Raw genomic sequence first — 20,878 nt, 5'->3', positions numbered from 1 at the left:
CCAAAACTTTAAGTTTCAAAACCCAGACCCATAAATAGATAAATATGTAAAATGATGTGCGCTATCCTCTTAAGAACACAATAAACACACAACATAAACTTTACTGGAAAGTTCACTTTGGCAAGATATTTCGGATTCCTGAAACAAATCCGAACAAACTTAATTTTGGCCTGAATTTGTTCGAAATTTCTTCGATTACACTTGCTGTATATCGGACCCTTTACAAATTTGATTTCGAAATTTGATTAAAATGCTTGGACTCAGAAGTTATTTGCGTCTATGTCAACCTTTATAATAATACCAGAATGGATCCATGTGACGACAGCAAAACTGAGTCATATTCACTTCCATATTCTCTAAATTTTGAATATTGAAGGATGTGCATATTATCATTAATTACATATCAAAAAGGTAAAAAACCTATGTACTTTCAACTACTAGTTGCTGCTCTTTAATTGTTCTATATATATATATATATATATATATATATATATATATATATATATATATATATATATATATAATGATGTCACAATGTTCATGTGGGTGAAAGGGGAGCTTTCATAAAATTCAGTTTCTATCTTGCGTGTGCACCGGTCCTCCCTCACTGCTGCACTCCCTCACTTACACTCAAGACTACAATTCCCATCGTCCCTCTTGGTTCTCACCTGCAATCAGTCAGCCATCACCTGCACCTGACACCAATCACTAGCCATCAAGAGCTCTATAAATGCACACACTTCACATTCAACATGGTCCAGTGATCGTCCAGTGATCGTCCAGTGATCGTCCAGTGATCGTCCAGTGATCGTCCAGTGATCGTCCAGTGATCGTCCAGTGATCGTCGCAAGCACCACGAATGAGTCATATGTTTTGCCAGAATGCCCACCACTCCCCAGCTTATCGGTGGAGAAGAGACAGAGTAATGAAGGGAATCAGTGGGACTGGACAGAGGCCAGTGGGCAAATTTGGCCAGGATGCCGGGGTTAAACACCTACTCTTTTTACAAAGAACATCCTGGGATTTTTAATGACCACAGAGAGTCATGACCTCGATTTAACGTCTCATTTGAAGAACAGTCAATTCTCCAAAGATTTGCCAATGATTCGCCAACAATCTCCTATCTTCTCCTTGTGTCTCAGATTCCCCAACAATCCTCTTCTCTACCAGTAAGCTGCTTCTCTTACCTGTGTACTCACCTGTTTGATCATCCCTGGAACTGTGTGCTCTTCACCATCTCCTGTCACATATCCACAAGCTCCATCACCACCTGTAACACCGTAAAGACTCTGGTTATCTTTCGTTTCTCATCTGATCTACCAAGTCTGTCCCATTTCTGCTACACTACAAAATTAATCTATGTCACCATATTGCTGTCGTCATTCCTGGTATTTCCTGATAGAAAGGATGTGAGAAGTTTTTAGTAGTCGGATAATCAAAATTACAGTAATGACACAAATGCACCACAAGGCCAAGTTTTATGGACTCGATGTCTCAAGTGCAAGACCACAAGATTCCAATGATAACTGAAGTGCTAAGGCTGGTGGGATACCACAAAGTCTGGAAATTCTGGTGGGACACCATATTAGCTCGATCATTCAATAGTAATACTGCGCTCCAGCAAGATGACCTAGAGTGTGACGAAATAAGACAGAAGTGTCTTGATAAAATCCGAACACAAGTTGTCACAGAAGACACATTTGAAACGCATTAAATCCAGGTGGAAATGGAAATGTATTTCTGTTGACAACTTGTGTGATTTAATCACTGAAAGTGCATCTTAACACAGAATCCTAACCAGAAGGGATGTGATAAGATTTCAGTGACAAGCTATTTTTCTGTCCACACCAGATGTGACACAGCTGAGATATGACAAAATCAATAAAAACAAAAAATACAACCAATCAGAAGAGTTTGTGGGGGGCTCTCTGCAAGCACAATGCATTCACAACAAAATGTATAAGTACATAATGTAATTAATAAATATTACACAATTGTATTAAAAATACACAAGTGACTGATACAATCTTTGTCATAGAACACACTTGTTTATTCACATAGAGTTCACAGTGTAAGGTGTAAATGAGGTAGAATTAGGATATTGCAATGGTACATATCCAAAAACTTTAATACCATTTAAAATTTTGAAAGTTGAGACAAAGTATGAAAAGAGAGTTCAGCCAAGCAGATGTGAAAAGACGTTGAATGAATCGCAGAAGGGTTATTTGCTATGGTCAGGCCGAAGTATTAGTCCAAGCTGTGGTGCTTTACAGATGTGTTTGTGTTGAATGTGAGACCGCAGCAGTGCTCGGAGTCATTGAGGGCTCTTCTGAGAAAGGACATATCAGGTTGCCTGGCATGTAGCAGCATACGGTGTGTGTGTGTGTGTGTGTGTGTGTGTGTGTGTGTGTGTTGGCTGGACGGAAGGACCTGATGCTATGTTTGAAGAGAGGGGGAGGCTGGAGGAAAAGAAAAGAAGAAAAACAGTGGCCTAACGGCTTTCAGTACAGCTGAAGGAAGCTGGGTAAAACCGAGCTGATGGGGCGGAGCAAAAGCAAAACACAGCAGGTGTGCAGAAAAATACATGTGTGTGCTGCTTGTTTGTGGTACAACAGGATATAAAGTCCCAAGCCACAACTTGTTTCTTGGCTGTCTTGTGTGTCTTTGGCTGGTTAACCATGCCTCTTTAGCTGCTTTCACACTCACTCTCACTCCCTGTTCACCTCCACATCCCCCACTTCTCCTCACGTGTTGCTGTCTTTATCTGTCTATCACCCAGCGGGAACATGGACGCTCGTTGCACGTGCTCGGTCGCAGTCTGCACCCAGCGCACTTCACACAGAGCTCTCTAGATATGCATGTGACCGACAGCAAAGTCATTCATTTACTTTATTAGGGGGAATAAATACAGTTTCCCAGGACGGATGTAGAAATAACGTGAAATTATTACAAACAGCCAAACAAACACAGAGCCACAGCAATTGCCATGTGCAGCTTAGATAAGAACTTAAAGCCTTCTTATCTGTGCAAATGTTTTCTGAGAGCTAGTTTCACTTTTACACAAACATATATCTGTGCTCATGGGCTCACTCAAACAAAAAGACGTGCAGCATGTATAGTGTAACTTTCGTCAAGCAATACAAAAGGGGAAGTTGTTATAATATTGAAAAAGACCTGGACCGTAGTGCTTTCCCAGTGACTATTTTTGTCTTGTTTTCTCATGATCACAACTTCATTTTCTTGTGATCTCAGCATATCACATGTGCTGATGTCAACTTTCTCACGAGAAAAAAAAAGTTGTACTATGCCCACCATCTCTCGATTCAGGCACAAACCATTTAATTGACATCTGACAAATATTATTCTGTCACAACGCAGACGTCTTAAGTAGTTTGCCTGGCACTACATTTTGTCACATCTCAGTCACTACATACTGTCTACACCAATAAAGTTGCAGCCTCCTTCTTGAGAGTCAGAAAACGATTACGGAAGTGCTCAAATATACTGACAGATGTAGAGATATTTCAGTGAGAGTAAGCCCAGATGAAAAGGGAAGAAAACAACAACATATTGCTCATCCATTGCTTTTATCACCTCAAGATCTAGGAAAAACTAGAGGAAACTACTTTTAAATCAAGTTTTTGAGAAAGCAGGTTGTGTGTTAAGATCACAACAAAACAAGACAGAAAAACATAATGCATGGGAATAAGTGATAAAAGCTACAATGAAAAGCTAAAATAATTGATAAAATTAGTAAAATGTAAAAATAAAATAAAATGTATATATATATATATATATATATATATATATTATATACACACACACACACACAATACATACATACATACATACATATAAACATACATACATATATAATAACATAACATCACTGAATAAAAATAAGCTGAATTCAAAATTAGCACAAAAAAAGCTCCTCAAGTCAAAAGTGTTTTTTTACATGCACGCTAGAGTATGCGTATAGTGCGTGTGATGTAAAATTCGACATCAGCATACATGCATTTTTTTAGCCACAGATAAATTGCACACTCAGCTCGCACATATGCTTGCTTTTTGGACACTAGTTGCTCAAATTTAGTATAATTTACAAAGCTATGTGTTTGGCTGTATAAGTTCACTCAATTGCCCCTTTATTAGAGCTGTTCAAAATGCATATATCTAATCACATAGCAGCAACTCATGATTTAGGCATGTAGACATGGGGTGCATCTGAATCAGGTCTCTAGCTTCCTAGATCATGAATCAGTATATTGTGTGCATGATTTCGGGCACTGGTAAGGACAGTAAGGACCCTGACTCACTACACATTAGCCGCTTTTCCACTGTCGGCCAATGCGAGCCAGGGCTAACAAAGTGCCGGGCAAGGCCACAAGCCTTGTATCTCAAGCACAGAGCCCAAAATAAAGTTTGCTTTTCCACTATCCTAAAACCCGCCCTTAACACGCTTCCATAGAATGACGTCACACAACCCCACTGCTTCACCAGCTGACTGAAAACTAGCTAGACCACACAATGAGCATGACAGAAACGAACGTTTGGTCTTTACTTAAAGACTTAAGATTCCACCATCTATATTTGACCAATGTTTTACAATAAATCAAAAGTTAGGAGTGCACATCAATCATGCACAGACCTTTCGGTTGCACCTGGTTCCATTTATTTGCAATCACAGCAATGCACAAAACAACTCCATTAAAGCTTTTAAGTCCAAAGGCTTACAAATTAAAACTAATATTGATAAAATATAATGTTTACGTCACATTTCTTTAGAAAGAAAGAGTAAGCATTTAAATTTATTTTCCAAGAAATGATGCGATCTGAGAAGGTTTTGAGCGACCTCTCCTATCTCCCATCAGCCCCAGTTGGCCCACTTTGGACCAAGGTATTCGGCGAGACAAAAACCACTGGCCATTGGCCACGAAGAAGTCCTGACATGGCCCGATCGAGTCCCAGAAGTGACAACAGGGCAACTGGCCTTGGCATTATTTTTAGTACATTATGATAAATACTTTGCTTGCTACATATATGTACCATTTCAGCCCTAAATAAATTATAAATGTTAGCTAGATTATGTTCATTACCCCTCGAGCAATGTATGTTTATGCTGAAATGTAATTAAATAATGGTAAAAATGTCTATTGCGTGTCTTTATGTGTAGTTAGTTAGCTGACGTGATTTATGTTTCATGCTTCAGAACTTCCGTTAAGGGAACATAATGAGCATCGATGCTCCCTGCTTTACAAGGTGCATTGTGGAACTTTTTAGGGAGCAAACATTTCAGGGCACTGGTAGGATTTTGCGATTGAGATAGCCCTTAAAATGGCCAACTCCCTGATTAGTGTCCTGGTCAGGACCATTGAACTAGGGAGCTGATTTAGAAGCACCCATGGTCAAGACGATCTGCTGAAGTTCAAACTGAACATAGCGAAGAAATGTGATTTAAGTGACTTTGAACATGGCATGGTTGTTGGTGCCAGGCGGGCTGGCCTGACTATTTCAGAAATTGCTTATCTACTGGAATTTTCACACACAACAATCTCTAGGGTTTACAGAGAATAGTCCTTACAGAGAAAGTGCCTTGTTGATGCCAGACGTTAGAGGAGAATTGCCAGGCTGGTTATGAGCTGATAGAAAGGCAACAGTAACTCAAATAACCACTCGTTACAACCAAGGTATCCAGAAGAGCATCTCTGAATGCACAACACATTGACCCTTGAAGCAGATGGGAGACCACAGATGTGTTTGTGTTGAATGTGCAGAAGCTGAAGACCACACCGGGTGCCACTCCTATCAGCTAAGAACAGGAAACTTAGACTACAATTCTTATTGGCTCACCAAAATTGGACAATAGAAGAGTCTGAGTCTTGATTTCTGCTGCGACATTCAGATGGTAGGGTCAGAATTTGGCGTAAACAACATGAATTGTATTCTTGTATTCTTGTCTTGTATTCAATGGTTCAGGCTGCTGGTGGTGTAATGGTGTTGGTGACATTTTCTTGGCACACTTTGGGCTCTTTAGTATCAAATGAGCAGTGTTTAAATGCCACAGCCTATTGTTGCTGACCATGTCCATCCCTTTATGAGCACAGTGTACCCATCTTCTGTTGGCTATTTCCAGAAGGACAACACGCCACAAAGCTCAAATCATCTCAATCTGGTTTCTTGAACATGATTTCACTATACTCAAATGGTCTCCACAGTGAACTGTACTTTGGTAACAATTGCAGATCACCAGTTTTTAAAGTGTATCTTTGCATGTTAACCTGCATTTTTGCCCAAACCAGTCACTTCCTCAACGACCAATAAGACATTTAGTCAATTGCTTGGTTTCTATTTCTGCACCATCATACTGGGTAGCTACACCCACAATGAAATCTCATTGGTCCAAAATCCAGCTCCTCATAACTGTACATGAAACATCAAGTATCTTCTGATTGGTTGTGATTGTGTCACGTCGTACAGCAGTTTAACATTCAGAGATAAATTGCTTGTTACTAGACTCTGGTTATGACATGTTTTATTGTCTGTTTAGGACATGTGTTTGGCGAAGTAAGTATCCACTGCCTTCTCCGCATTGTAAATGGGCACTATAGCGGGCATTAATTTAAATGTGTAGGCATTATTCTTCTTCTATTGCCATTTTTCAATTTTAGCTAATCTACAGTCATGGCAACAGTCTGAAGAGAGTCTTCCACAAGTTAAAGCACTTACAGTGTAAATGTTAAAATGCTTGTAATTGTATAGACACTTTTAACATGTTAACATGACTTAGTGTGAAAAAAGTTTATAACCTTTTCTTTACAACTTTGCCATGACAACTTAATGCCTCAACCCTAAGACAACCATGACAACTTTTGTCGTGAATATTAGCGATTTTATAAAATCACATTCCTGCTTTTAAATTTACACCCATTTAAAATGTTTCACCATAACCTTTGCTTTTATAAAATATGAATACAAAGGCCAAATTGAAAAGATTTTTTAAGTATGCCACATTATGAAACATTAATTACTTTACTGTTTACTACTAAAACTTCTAAATGAAAATAATGTAGCACTCTACAGCAGATGACTTTGTGTGAAACTGTGTATTGTGTAATGTTTCTTGAAAGCGTTTTGCAACTGAACCCTCTCTGATCAGAGTCCAGTGTTCCCTTCACTGAGCGCTGTGTCATAACCAGCCTCTGACCTACATGAACACTGAATGCCAGATGTAGATCCAGGACAAGAGCCGGTCTTGCCCAGCGCTTAGCACACACACATGCACAAACACAGCATGAGCCAGGGTGGAGAGAAAGGAGGAAAAAAGAAAGAGCAAACAAATCATGGGGTGGGGAAACCACATTCCTTGAGTGCTATGAATAGCTAATGTTATCCTGGGGGGAGAAACGAGAACCTGCTTTGAGGCGAGGAGAGACGTCTAGTGTACATCCATGGAGGAGACCAACATATTGGCATAACTCAGAAAAGCATCTTTAAAGATAAGATTTCCAGTCTTGCCTGAGCCTTGAAACTTTTTAAGTTCTGTAAAGGACATTTTGTTCTCTAGTTCTTTGATTAACTATCTGTTCTTCCTGTGGCGTGTCTTCTAAAATGAGGCAAAGTTCCCTCTCTGTGTTTTTTTCTTCCAGTCCAAAGTTTGGACTAATCCAGCTATTTTGTATTAGTTATTTTATTCCTAATTCATGTTTCACCTTGGTTTCAACAAACAAGTAACATTCAGACCATTTTTCAATAAATCTTGTGTAAATACTTCAGGTGTCAACAAGGAGGTGTTGGTTTAATTTAACTGAACTGAGTCGTCACTAAAAACTGGCTCTCTCACAGATGTATGAGTGGTTGCATTGCTTACTGTGTATTAGTCCACCCATCGTTCATCGTAATAATGATACAAAATATCAAAGTGAATTTAGAAAGTAAATAGGGTCGGTTTTTATGTTAACTTTAAGTCTGCACACTTTATATGCTGAATGCATGTGCATCTCCCTACGCATGGACAACCACAACATCTGTGAGCATTTAAAAACCCAACCAAACTCAACCAATGTCAACCAAACTTAGATTGCATGGGTTGTCATTGTAGATGAGCATTTGTTGTCATACAAATCACCCTGTAGAATGGGTGGTTATGTGATATTGAAGTGGTGTGTTGTGTGTTATTTTGTTGTTTTGCTTGGAATTGTTTTCGGATGAGTGTGTCGATGAGCTCAGTAAGCTCACATGGCTGTGTTAAATCTTAAGGTGTTTGTTTTAAAAGGATAGTTCACCCAAAAACAAATATTCTGTCTGATCCAAATGGATGTGAAACTTTTTCAAACTCCAGAAAGGAACATCAAGCAAACTTTGTTTTTGCCTGATTTTATTTTAAATGACATTACACCAGTTGTGTATTGAGATGACAATATTGAGTAAATGCTCTCAACACATAGTAAATGCTCATCAAATACTTTCGCTTCAAACCTGCTAAATCCCTGCCTCAGCCTATTCAGAAATACCGGTATTTTGGCAGAAACCTCTAAACGCTACTTCCCTTTCCCAGCAAAAGCCTCTAAGTTTCAGAAGATGTGTTCCGATATTAATGACGACGTGCATATGAGCCTATGAGCTGGCTTTCATTTCACAAAAAAAAATCAAGATTTTTTACTAAACAAAATGGAGGAGTATGATGAAATGGATGAATCTGTGGTAGTTTCAGTCACTGGCAAAAGGAAACATTGTCAACCTCATAATTTTGCCCGTTCTAAGGCTTAAGAAAATCGCTACAGTGGCAATGACAGGATTTTGTGAGTAGGATGTAAACATAACAGTGTTTCATGTGCTGCTGTAACTCTGACAGAAAAGGACATAACCTACATTAAAGAACAGCTCTGTTCCACCCACAACAAAGTGAAACAAGTCAGACTTAGAGAGGTTTTTTGCAAAAAAGCACACATGATTGTCACACAAAAGACAATCAAGTTTGTTAAATACCATTGACTAAAGTGACATTTTTTTAAATAAGGCATTTCAATAACAGACTAATAACCTGGCATTCACTGGCATTAAAGTGAACTTACTGAACCTAAACTAAACATAGGAGCATGCTAATTTAAAATAAAATAAAAAGTCAAGATTTTTCTTTTTTTGCATCTGAAATCTTCAAATGTTTTAAGGAAATAACTTAAATTTGGGTCTGTTCCTCACACAATGTTGTATGGCTTCAAAAGACTTAAAAAAAAGTAATATAGTGCTCAAGCCATATGAACTACTTCTGTGTTTTTTATTATTCTTTTTTTTGGAAAAGACTGATTATGCTTGCAAAAGATCAATGTCAACATTTTGCCTAATGTCTCCTTTTGTGTCCCCTGGGGGTAAGTACATTATATTTTCATTTTTAGTTGAACTGTCCTAGGCACTGCATAAGCTTCATCAAGTACTGGATAGTCAGGAGTTTGGAGGCCGGTCTTGGGAAGGTAGACTCATGAGGGGGAGGGGTCAACGACCGCCAAATGGAACAAGTGAAGCAAAACATGACTTTAACACCACGAGACACAGGCATGCAGAGCATCACCCCTCCCCCTTGCTTTTCATTCTCTTGTTCTGTGTCTTTTTCCTTTTCGTCCTCTCTCCTAATCACAAACGAACCACATGTGCACACACTTACAGTGGTGTGAATCAAATGCAAATGATAAGTCATACACACAAAAGGCATAAGCATTCATAAAAACACAAACACATGGACACACACGATCAAGCGAGCAGCCTATAGCACAAACATCCTGGTTACCTGAAGCCACAGGTGAGAGGCTCCACCCTTTGAACTGATAAACACACGGGGTGTGGAGAGATCTTTGTACACAATGCATCATGCACTGGAGATAATGTAGGCTGGTGTGTGTACATGTGTTAACTAGCCGAATAGGAGTATGTACAGATTGGCTAGCTTAACCTGTTTTCCCATACTTTGGTCAAAACTGAGCTGATTATGAAAATCAACAATTACCCATGTTTCCACAAAATACTAGCATAGCAAGATGCCTTAAATAAGAAACATAGCTACTTTATGTTGTTGTACATACGAGATTTGTTGTTGTTCAGGTAACTACAATAGCTATAAACATGTTTACAATCTATCTTGCTCAGCAAGATCATCTTCAAACTGTTGACATATATAGTTAACCTGACAGTAGGTGTTTTGAAAAAGAAAACTGACCACATTTTATAATATGCTATAGAGAATTTACACTAGTTTTCGTATTTACACTGCCGGGCCAGTGCATGTCAGGGCTAACAATGGGCTGGACGGGGCCAGTAGCAATAGCTTTTAGCACAAAGGCCAAAATCAAGCTGTGTTTCCACCACTATCGTGTCAGTAGCTTCGCAGCGCTACCCTAAAACCGTCCATTAACACGCCTCCATAGAATAATGTCACACAACCCCACCATTTCATCAGGAAGCTAGTTGACTGAAAATTAGATTGCAAAATAAACATGACAGAAGTGGATGTTTGATCTTTAGAGACTGCATTGATATTTCAGGAAAATGTTATAGAGACAGTAATTTATTAATTTGAGTCAGGAGTGCACATCAATCATGCTGAATCAACCCGTATTTATAAATGTTCTTATTCAGTCATGCCTGCATCCATTTATTTGAGGCTCACACACTTAGAAAAATATTGATAAAATATCATATGTTTATGTCACATTTCTTTAGAAAGAATGATCTTTTTTTTTTCATGAAATTATGCGATATATGGCGGTTTCAGCGATCTCTCCCATGTTTCACTATACCTTTATTCTTTCAGCCAGAGCAACAGAGGGAGCTTGTAGACAGAAAACAGGAGTTATATGAGTTAATCGGAGTATATGTAATTTAGGACATATGCGGATACAGAAGTATGGTATCAACATACTGTAGGCACAGGAAAGAGACAGATGAAACTTGAAACCATATAAATACACGGTTATTTGTCTAAATTCTTCAAGCAGTCTCTAGTATTTCCATAAGCATAAGTGTGTTGCAATGGTTAACATAAGTAGCCTTTAGCATTGGATTTAAAAATATTTATGCCTTGTACAGTGATCAGAATCCCCATCGGAAAGTGAGTTTTGAGCTGATTTTTTTTTTTAAATGTTTAAAATATTGAAGTTAGCTGGTAGCCTGGTATAATAACATGGGAAATGAGCAGCGGTGTTGACCCTGTGCCGACTCCACCTTTGTTCATAACCACTCCTCAATCCCCAGTTGGCCCGCTTTGGACCAAGGTATACGGCGGGCCAAAAACCCCTGGCCGTTGGCCCAGAGGAGGCCCGATCAAGCCCTAGAGGTGACAGTCGAAATACCTCTGGCTCTGGCATGCACTAGCACACTCGCTTTTGGCCAGACAGTGGAAATGCAGCTATAGATGTACACAGTTCTGGAAGTACTTTCGTGTAACAAAGATGTAGAGTAAAAACACAAGGGTTTGCGAAAGTGGTGCTCCATCAACCATCAAGTTGCGAAAATGTTAACTTTTTCTGAAAACCAGTCTGATGTAATCATGCTTTGATACATTAACATTTCAGACAGGTGAGCATGCTTGTACTTTTGGAAATCCAGCTTGCTTTTACACTTGATTGCAAACTTACACTTACACTTTACACTTGATTGTCCAAGAGGATCTTTAAATTGAACGATTACTTGAAGTGGTGTCAATGCAGATCTTATGCATTACTATCTATAAAGTGCTAATTAGACTGCAACACAGTCTAATGTAAGCATTCTTTGATTAATGAGAATTTCAGACAGATGAGTATAGTTGTACTTTTGGAAATCCATTTTGCTGTATTCACAATTGATTATAAATTGAATTGGTGTCAAAGCAGATCTTATGCATTCCTATCTATAAAGTATTAATTTTACTGCAACAGTCTGAAGTAAGCATCCTTTGATCAATGGGAATTTCAGTTTGCTGTATTCACACTTGATTTTAAACAGTGTCAAAGTGAATCTTACACATACCTTTCTATCAAATGGTAACTTTTGCTGCAACATAACCATGCTTTGACCAATGAGAATTTCAGACGTGTGTAATATGTATTTCTATCTATCAAATGCTCCATCAGAGGTTTCTCTATAGGGTATAAATTCCCCTAAAAGGAATGTTTCTCCCTTTGAAATGTGACTGACAAGCTTTCCCTTTTTTGTAACACCTCTTTCAAAATCCACAATAGCCAAACCTCAGATCACCACATTCCATGAAAAATACTGATTAATCTTTGTTTCCATAGCGCTCTGCTCTCCACGTCCATCTCAGTGGGTTTCAATACTGACCTGTGAGAGTACGTGCTAAACACCAATATAAACACACAACCAAACAGCTGTGAAAATATTCATGATACTTTTTTTATGAAATGTCAGAGGGAGAGACTGAGAGAGGAAAAATATAGGCGCTGTTATGGAAATGCTCTGCACACACCACCTGCAAATTGCTATGGATAATTTGCAGTGTTACCACACACGTCAGAAGAAGACCGTCCATCGCTGTGACCTTTTTACCAATGCTTTCATTCTCCCTCTGAAGGTCAAATGGAGGACTAGTCACAAATTGAACCTGATGGTTGTAATTACCTTCTCAATGACATTTTGTTAGTCTTAGCCTGTAATTGTTTAGAAAAACTTTATTAATCATGTTGAAACTTAATGACTCGTGAGTCGTGATTGAACAGAATGAAATAGCATGAATGTGAGAGTAAGAAACAAGGGTATAAGTAGATGCGACCTGTACAAATTGATGTCTTTTTGGCTTACCCTAAATCCCTATGGTGAACCTATAACAATTGTAAAGCTGTTCAGATAGATTTAGCAGGAAACTACTTACTTATGTCAAGATATGTCTAATGTCAGCATTGGCAAACTTTTGAATTGTTATTTTAAGACAATTGTTGTCAAAATAATAGCGGCATATACTGCTCACAAGACATTTTACAGATATCTTTCGTTTTTTTGGGAGAGTTTTGATGTATTAGTGAAATTTACATAAGACGATCGATCCCCTGTATCCATGGGCACAGCGGGGCAATTTAAGTCATTATTTATCTGCTCAGAATAGCAGGGCTGAAGCACAACTCACGGAATTACCAAAACAATGTTCCTCCGCAAAAAAACAGATAGTTACATATTTGATGCAAACTTGTGAAAACTTTTTTGTGTATGTATATTTTTGCCTAGACATCTGCAGAGTCAACAATAAGATACTTTACATATATAAGTGATGCCATGAGTATTTGGTGTGACTACTTATCCAACCATGTAAGAGACGAAGGGTGAGAGGTGAGATGTCTGGGAAACCTGTTTGGAAATAATAATTTTTGCAGTTCCATTTAGTGTCAATAGTTACAGAAAAAATGTGCACTTTATTTTTTAAATATTATGCAATTTTCAAATGTTCATTTTTAATGCTATTTCTCAGAATACTTTCATGTGAATAAAATGGTGCACTCTAAATGGGCCATTATGGTCCTCTGCAATACTCAGATTTAGAAGACAGACTAATTTTATCTTGTTATTGCATTAGTTAGGCCATTCGCTCTTGACACATTTTGACATCCCACAAGGAATTTCAAAAGAAATTGGGTCTAGCACTGAACACCTACACACAAAGGAACAACGTTAGGACTAACGTAAGATTTTATGATGAAGAAAGGTGGTGGCCCATGCAAAATTAACTGGCTCGAGTAAGTCTATAGACTTATTTGGCAAACTGAAAATCATAAATATTATTTTTTTATTAAGTTAAAGAATGCATGTATGCACGTCTGTAGCACAGATAGCACAGGATGAGTAACAGAGCACATTTAATCATTCAAAGGCCCAAGTATCATAGTATAGGGATGCTTGTCTTATTAAACACAATTAAGCACAAATGATGTCCTTTAACAGTTGATTATTGATCTTACTAGGGCACATTAGGCTACGATTAAAGGCTTCTGTGCAAAGTTATAGTTATTTGAACACACTGTTTAATCTGTTTAAGGCTGAATCAGGCTCAATTTACACACTGACAAAGGCAACAATACAAGAACAGGAGAATGTAGAGGGGGGGGGGGGGGGGGTGAGGGAGAGAGATTATACACTTCTGGTCACCACATTCCTTTCTACAAATGGAGGAGTGAGTAAATAGAGGCATTTCAGTTTGTCAGGAGTTTTCTGCATGACTCTCAACTGTTTTGAATCCATTTATGTGAAAGTGCTTGTACAGTGAGTATTCAACACACTATCTTATATTTGAGGTTCTTCAAAGATGCCACTGGTATTCACATGTCAAATTCTTCAAATGTCTTAATGGTATGCTTTTTGAACAGTATTGAATGAGTTCACATGCTACTTTTCTTCACCAGCTCCAATCCATCCAAAATGTCATTAAAACATTTTCTATATATATATTTGTCAAGCATTTACTCACACTCCCTTTAGATCAAAAGGTTTTGAAGATCACGAGAAACATGTTCAATATAGTTCATTCATTCATAGAATAGTAATAAATGTGTGAGGGTATATTTTCGGGCAGTACAGCACTGCTTGTGTCACTCCAATTGCACATGCTTCACGCCAGCAGGAGGTTTCTTTTTTCTCACAGTCTCTCTCTTTAAAATGGTAAATAAACCATTTACATAAGAGACAAAAGGCAGCGACCTGCTTTTTGTCTATTTTCTGTTGAGGTGCATTAGATAAGAATGCCATAGAGATGAAAAATAAAAGAGGTCAAACCAAAAGTATCTACCTGTCTGAAATGAGTTGGGTAAATTGATCAAAGAGCATTTCCTCTTCAGTAAAGATTAGTATCCTTTAAAATCTTAAATCTATAGGCTAATATAATACAGAATTTTGTATGACATATAAATAAAATAAATCATTTTACTACACAGAATTGTTAGTAGGCCTACCTTCAAATTATAAAATGCTGGTGAAAAAGTGAGAGATAAATGTATGGCTTAAATGTATATCGAAACAGGTTTCCTTTTGAGACTACCAATCTCAAGTTCTTTTAAGAAATTGATGACATTTTTAAACAACAAGCAGCACTTATGAGTCGTGTTTTATAGTTTATGTGTAATTGTTGCTGAATAGTTTTGCCAGTGCACATAAACCTGAAGGCCATGTGAGTAATTGGCCAGTGACGTCTGTGATTAGGGGAAGAGCCAATCACAACAGAGGGGAGGCGGGGTTCGTGTTGCTCCGCCTCTCTCACTGGACGTCTTTATGTATGTGCGTGTAATCCTTGTGCTGACCCAGAAAGCGCTCAGCAGCGGCAGCTCGTTCAGGTCCGCGTACAGCCTCTGGAGATACCTGCGCTGCTTTACAGAGACTGAAAACACGAAACATCATCTTTACAAGAACAGGATTTATTTGACGGTATGTGCTTTTTATGTAGATGTCACGGTGATAATGGGAAGTCTGGACCTTTAGTATTTTTGTACGTGAGGCTATCTATGAAATCGGCATATATAGCGATATTTAAATATCTGCATTGTTGAACATATGGTTGGATAGGTTAAGCGTTTTCTTATTTCTGCTCTGGTTTTTAGGTATTCTTAGAACTCAAAATGTTACTCTTGTATGACTTCTGTTCTTCTAAGAAAATAATTAGCTGTAGCCTATGCATGGCAATAGCCTGTATCATTTGATAATATTATACTGATAATACTTTAGTGTCAGTATTTAAATGTTATTATTATTTTGAATAGTATTGCTAGGCAGAGCTTGAACTGAACATTAAATCTCGTCTCTGTAGGAGACGTTTCAACTTTTCTCTAAATACACAGTAAATTCAGTAGTCTACATGCTAATGTTTAATGAAAGTTTCACTCTGTTCTGACAGGGATTGTGAAAGTCTGTAGCCTATATTTTATTCAAAGACAGATTTAATATTAGTAGAAAGAAGAGGTGACATTCTTTGTTTTATGTAGACAGACAGAGAGAGAGAGAGAGAGAGAGAGAGAGAGAGAGAGAGAGGTGCCCTATAGACCCCATACGACATTGTTCTTTATCTCTTATTTCTATCCCAAATTATGACAGACATAACTGTGCACTTCTAAAAATATGTTTGTTATTGTTAAACATGTTCTGATCCACTCCGGAAGCTATTGAAATAAAGATATGTGAGACAAAAAAAACAGACAGGACAATGAATAGGACTGTGGGTTTGACAAAAAAAGAAAAAGAAAAAAGGAATAAATCATCTGCATGCCATCATTTGTATGAATTGGGAAGATGAATTCATTATATATTTTATTTAAAAATGTTATGAACATATATTTGTTTTATCTAGAGAGGATAACCTACTGATGTATGCCTGCAGATTGATACTTATTGAAATTGCATCGCACTTTACTATCTTGTTTAATATAATATACATTTTCAAAACTCTAAACACTACCCTGTCATATGAGTAGATCCAATCAGTCATGCATTTTGTCATTATCTCTTGCTCACAGTAGGTTGGCTTTGTTTGCTGAACACTGTCCACCTCCCTGCCTGTTATTGTTTTGATCCTCCTGGCGGCTCCTTGATGCTCCTTACTGCAATATTTCTTCTGCTAAGGGCTCAAGTCATGATATATCTGCTTTAAGCTTGCAACCACAATGGTTTAAACTAAGGATGCTTTGTGAAAATATGTAGGACATGTGGGGAAAATGCTTGTTTTAATCAGTATTTGTATCATAATATATATTATCCAAATATCCGTAAAACAAGATGCATTTGCTTACTCATAACCGTAACCCTCACTAAATTGTGTTGAATTGAGTGTAAAACATGAAAAACTATTTGTCAATGAATGGGGTAAGAAAAATAATTTATTATTAAAGATTTCTGAAAACGAATCATGGATACTGATTAAGAAAATTCTTCTTCTTTTTTTTTTATCCAGTGGACTGACTTTAATCAATAAAAGTCAATTGCAATTGATTACGAAGCATGTGAGACTGGTCTTCAGAGCCAAAATTGTTTAACTAAATAATATTGGTTTGTGACATAGATGTTTTCTACTGTGGTTTTCAAGAAACCGAAAGTGTTTATCAGCTGATACTGAAAACCTGCTTGAATATGTGCTATTCTTATCTCTGCAGTTGAAAAGGCATGGCTGAACACATGATGATGCCGATGACCCACGGCTCTGCTGGCGGAGGTCTGCATGGGTATCGCATGGGAATGAACGGCCCTTCTATGCACGGACACCAGCCCAGTCTGCGGACACTTCCTAACGGGCAGCTCATGCACTACAGCAGGGGGCCCCAGAGCTCCATGGAGGCGGCCATGAGGCAGAGGAACATGATGAATGGTGTCATGAATGGTCAGGTCAATGGCCAGATAAGTGGTGGACACCCCCACCAAATGCAGCAAGCCAATATGATGTACGGAGCTCCGAATCAGCAACCGCAAAGTCACCCTCAAACCCAGCACCATCATATGCACCCCCAGAGCCAACACCCACAGCAGTATATGGGTGGAGGAGGCCTTACAGCATCTCAGCAGCTTATGGCAAGCATGCATCTTCAGAAACTCAATACTCAGTACCACGGGCACCCACACGGTCCCATGAATGGGCATCACATGGGAAATGTCCAGCACAGAATGGGTCCTGCTCAGTTAGCAGGCATGCAGATGGGGATGGGCGGGCCAGCGTTGGGCCTCAATGTCATGGACATGGACTTGATTGATGAGGAGGTTCTGACATCCTTGGTGTTAGAGCTCGGGCTGGACCGGGTTCAAGAGCTGCCTGAGCTTTTCCTCGGACAAAACGAGTTTGACTTCATCTCAGACTTTGTGTGCAAGCAGCAACCAAGCACTGTCAGCTGCTAAAATTCTGCTTCTGGTCCTTAAATCAAAGAAAGACTTTGTCATCAAGAAAAAGCGGGGGCAAGACGAGAAAGGCTAAAACAACCAGGTTCTCTGTAACTGTGAAGCTGTGCTATGCATGTTGTAGTGCACACTGTTTGCTTTCAATGAGGGAAAAGACTTCTGGATGGTCTTCAGTCTTTGAAGAACTGGGCACAAGTGTGGCTTTGGTGAGCAGGCCTTGTCTTGTCCTATTGGTCATCCTGGATTATTGAGAATCCCAGGGTTGAATGTAACTTCACATGGTGGAAAAAGAAGTCTGCTTGGAACTTTGCAGAAACTGCTTTGCCTCCTTAGGGGCAACTAGAATCAATAGCATTTAGAAATGTATTTATGTATGACGCCTACCAAAAAGCAAACATGATCTGTGTGGTGATAGAGACTTGCCTTTTCTCAAACTAACCCCTATACTTGTGATTAAAATATGTTTGAATGAGTGTTATGTGGGAATTGAAGGCTGGTACTTCAAAACGGGTTGATTTTCCAGGAGCTCTTAATGAAATTTGAAATGGGAAGGGGGTGGTGAGATGGTAGCGGTTGGGTATGAAACATTCTTTGTACGCAGTGTTACACTGTCCCTTTGGTCATTGTCTTTCTACAACTATTCAAAACTTTAAAGATGACTGCCTACAGTAAACATTTGTCACATTTAAAACCATTTTTTTGTTGACTAAATTAGACCCACAATTAGTGTCTTAAATCTAGGATATGTCTTGATGCTTTCATGGATTTTTTTTTCTGTGTTAGAAAAACTTGCCAGGAAAATGGTGGAATGTTTTGTAGCCTCCCTTGCTAAATGCTGAGCCTGCGCTCCCTGCTGATGAGTCTGAACTGTAAAACTGCCTTATAGTTTTTTACACAGATACTGATGAATATTCACTGTAGACATTCCTACCTTGTTCCATGTAATGAGGAAGAAACTGCTGACTTTATATGATTCAAAAAGGTGACTTCAAAACTCCAGCTGTTATGTAGTGTTTGCTCATTATGCTCCTTATTGTAGTGGACCACAATATTCATCAAGCCACATGCTGCAAAAAAGAATTAAACCTTCCACTTGTTTCTAAATTAACCTGAATGTCAACTGTTCAACTATTGGTCGAAACAACAACTAACCACAGCACTGATTTCCTGATGTGCGTTAAAGCCAACCTTACAAACCAGCACAATGTTGTTTCCCTCTTCGCTGTCCGAACACTGCAGGTTTAAACTTGATTACATTTAAATTACATTTACAACCTTCTTCTTAATTGAGGTCAGAATGGTCAGTCATCTCAGATGGCCTGATAATTACAAAATGGACATGTTAATTTGCTTGCTATCGCTCAGGGTGTAATGAAGAGTTGGGAACGGCTGCCCTGCTGTTTGAGAACTTCCTGTGTCGTTATGTTGGCCGTTTTTGTGTTGAGTACTCTGTGGGGGTTGGGTTGGTATGGAAATAGCACAGCATACAGTATAGTAGGTTAATCTGTTCCACCAGAGCTGGGCTCAACTCCCTTGGCTTTACCCGCCCCAGCTTGGGTAATTGCTGTACGTATGGCTTGAGATTGCAAATAGTTGCCACCAAAAAAAAAAAAAAAAAAGCACAAACAAGAAAAGACAGAACTTGATGGGTCATGTTCTGTGTCCAACTTGACTGAGTGTTGATACGTAGGAAATGGGAAATTTAGTTTCAGACTTTGATTTTGTCAGCTGTATTTCTTGTATCTGTAGAGACTAGAATGTCTTCCCCAGTATGCTTATTCTGTCATTTGTGAATCTTGGATAATTATAGACAAACCACATCTAGCAATATAAAAATATCATTATTTGACGATTGAACGATTTTTCACATTCTCAGCGATCCAATCCTGCTATTTTTTTGTTTGTTTGTTTGTTTGTTTGTTTGTTTAAGGGAGGGAATATGTGAAAATTTCAACCTAATGCTACTTGAGCTTGTCAGTCTGTATATCGTAAATCACAAACCACCCTGCAGAATGTTCCCTGCAGGTGAGATTGTATGTTCTCTTCCAAACTGTGTGCTGTCATGTAATGTCGCCATGCTCCCACAAATGCTTTTTTTTAAATGTTGTTGATTCTATCTTAAGAAAATGTATTTATTTTCATTGAAAATAAAATATTTATTTAAAGAATTGGTTTCATTGAGTGTCATTGTATGTGTCATTTAATTTTGATGGTGATAATCACAAGATTTGCTGGTACAAATTCAGTTTCTTTCTCTTTCAATGAATATTCATGTCAGTACATCATTTTACACAATAACTGGGAAAATATAATGGTTAAAAATACAAAACCTATAATGACAATATCAAAATGGGTTTTCATTTAGTTAATAAATAAATACTCTCATACCTACAGTGGGGAGAACAAGTATTTGATACACTGCCGATTTTGAAGGTTTTCCTACTTACAAAGCATGTAGAGGTCTGTAATTTTTATCATAGGTACACTTCAACTGTGAGAGACGGAATCAGAAACAAAAATCCAGAAAATCACATTGTATGATTTTTAAGTAGTTCATTTGCATTTTATTGCATGACATAAGTATTTGATACATCATAAAAGCAGAACTTAATACTTTTTTTCTATTAGTTTTACATACTGTCTTATAAATTATCAAAATATTCATAAAGAAAACAGATTTGTTCTTAATTCTGAGTATCTGATTTTTTGTGTAGGCTAGTCCACTGCTAGTGTACATAGGAATTTACTTAAAATCTACTTTACTCTTTCACCACCTCAGAGCCACAGTAATTTGAAGAAAATTCCTATGTATACCACTGAACTAGCCTACACAGAAATTCAGATACTCAGAATTAAGAACAAATCTGTTTTCTTTATAAATCAATATTTTGATAATTTATAAGACAGTATGTAAAACTAATTGAAAAAAAAAAAGTATTTAAGAAGCTACAAAAGATTAAACACAACTACAAGCCAAGTATACCTAGAATAGGTAATACTTTTATGTATATCTCTATCAAAATATTGAGTACATGTA

The 20,878-nt window shown here is 38.0% G+C and overlaps 1 protein-coding gene across 1 annotated transcript; it reads left to right on the top strand.

Moving 5' to 3' along the window:
- The first annotated feature begins 15,266 nt into the window (after positions 1-15,266).
- On the top strand, positions 15,267-19,475 carry cited4a (Cbp/p300-interacting transactivator, with Glu/Asp-rich carboxy-terminal domain, 4a). Its single transcript, XM_079829705.1, has 2 exons — positions 15,267-15,393; positions 17,109-19,475. The coding sequence occupies exon 2, from the start codon at positions 17,119-17,121 to the stop codon at positions 17,839-17,841; it is 723 nt and encodes a 240-aa protein (XP_079685831.1). The 5' UTR covers positions 15,267-15,393; positions 17,109-17,118; the 3' UTR covers positions 17,842-19,475.
- Positions 19,476-20,878: the final 1,403 nt, after the last annotated feature.

This window comes from Gobio gobio (assembly GCF_949357685.1).
Source record: "Gobio gobio genome assembly, chromosome: 11".
NCBI lineage: Eukaryota > Metazoa > Chordata > Actinopteri > Cypriniformes > Gobionidae > Gobio > Gobio gobio.
Note: the sequence above shows the minus strand (reverse complement) of the source record. Positions and strands in the feature narration are given on the sequence as shown.

What these genes read in the sequence shown, in the direction of transcription:
- cited4a (XM_079829705.1), top strand. Translation starts at nt 17,119, where the DNA reads ATGGCTGAACACATGATGATGCCGATGACCCACGGCTCTGCTGGCGGA.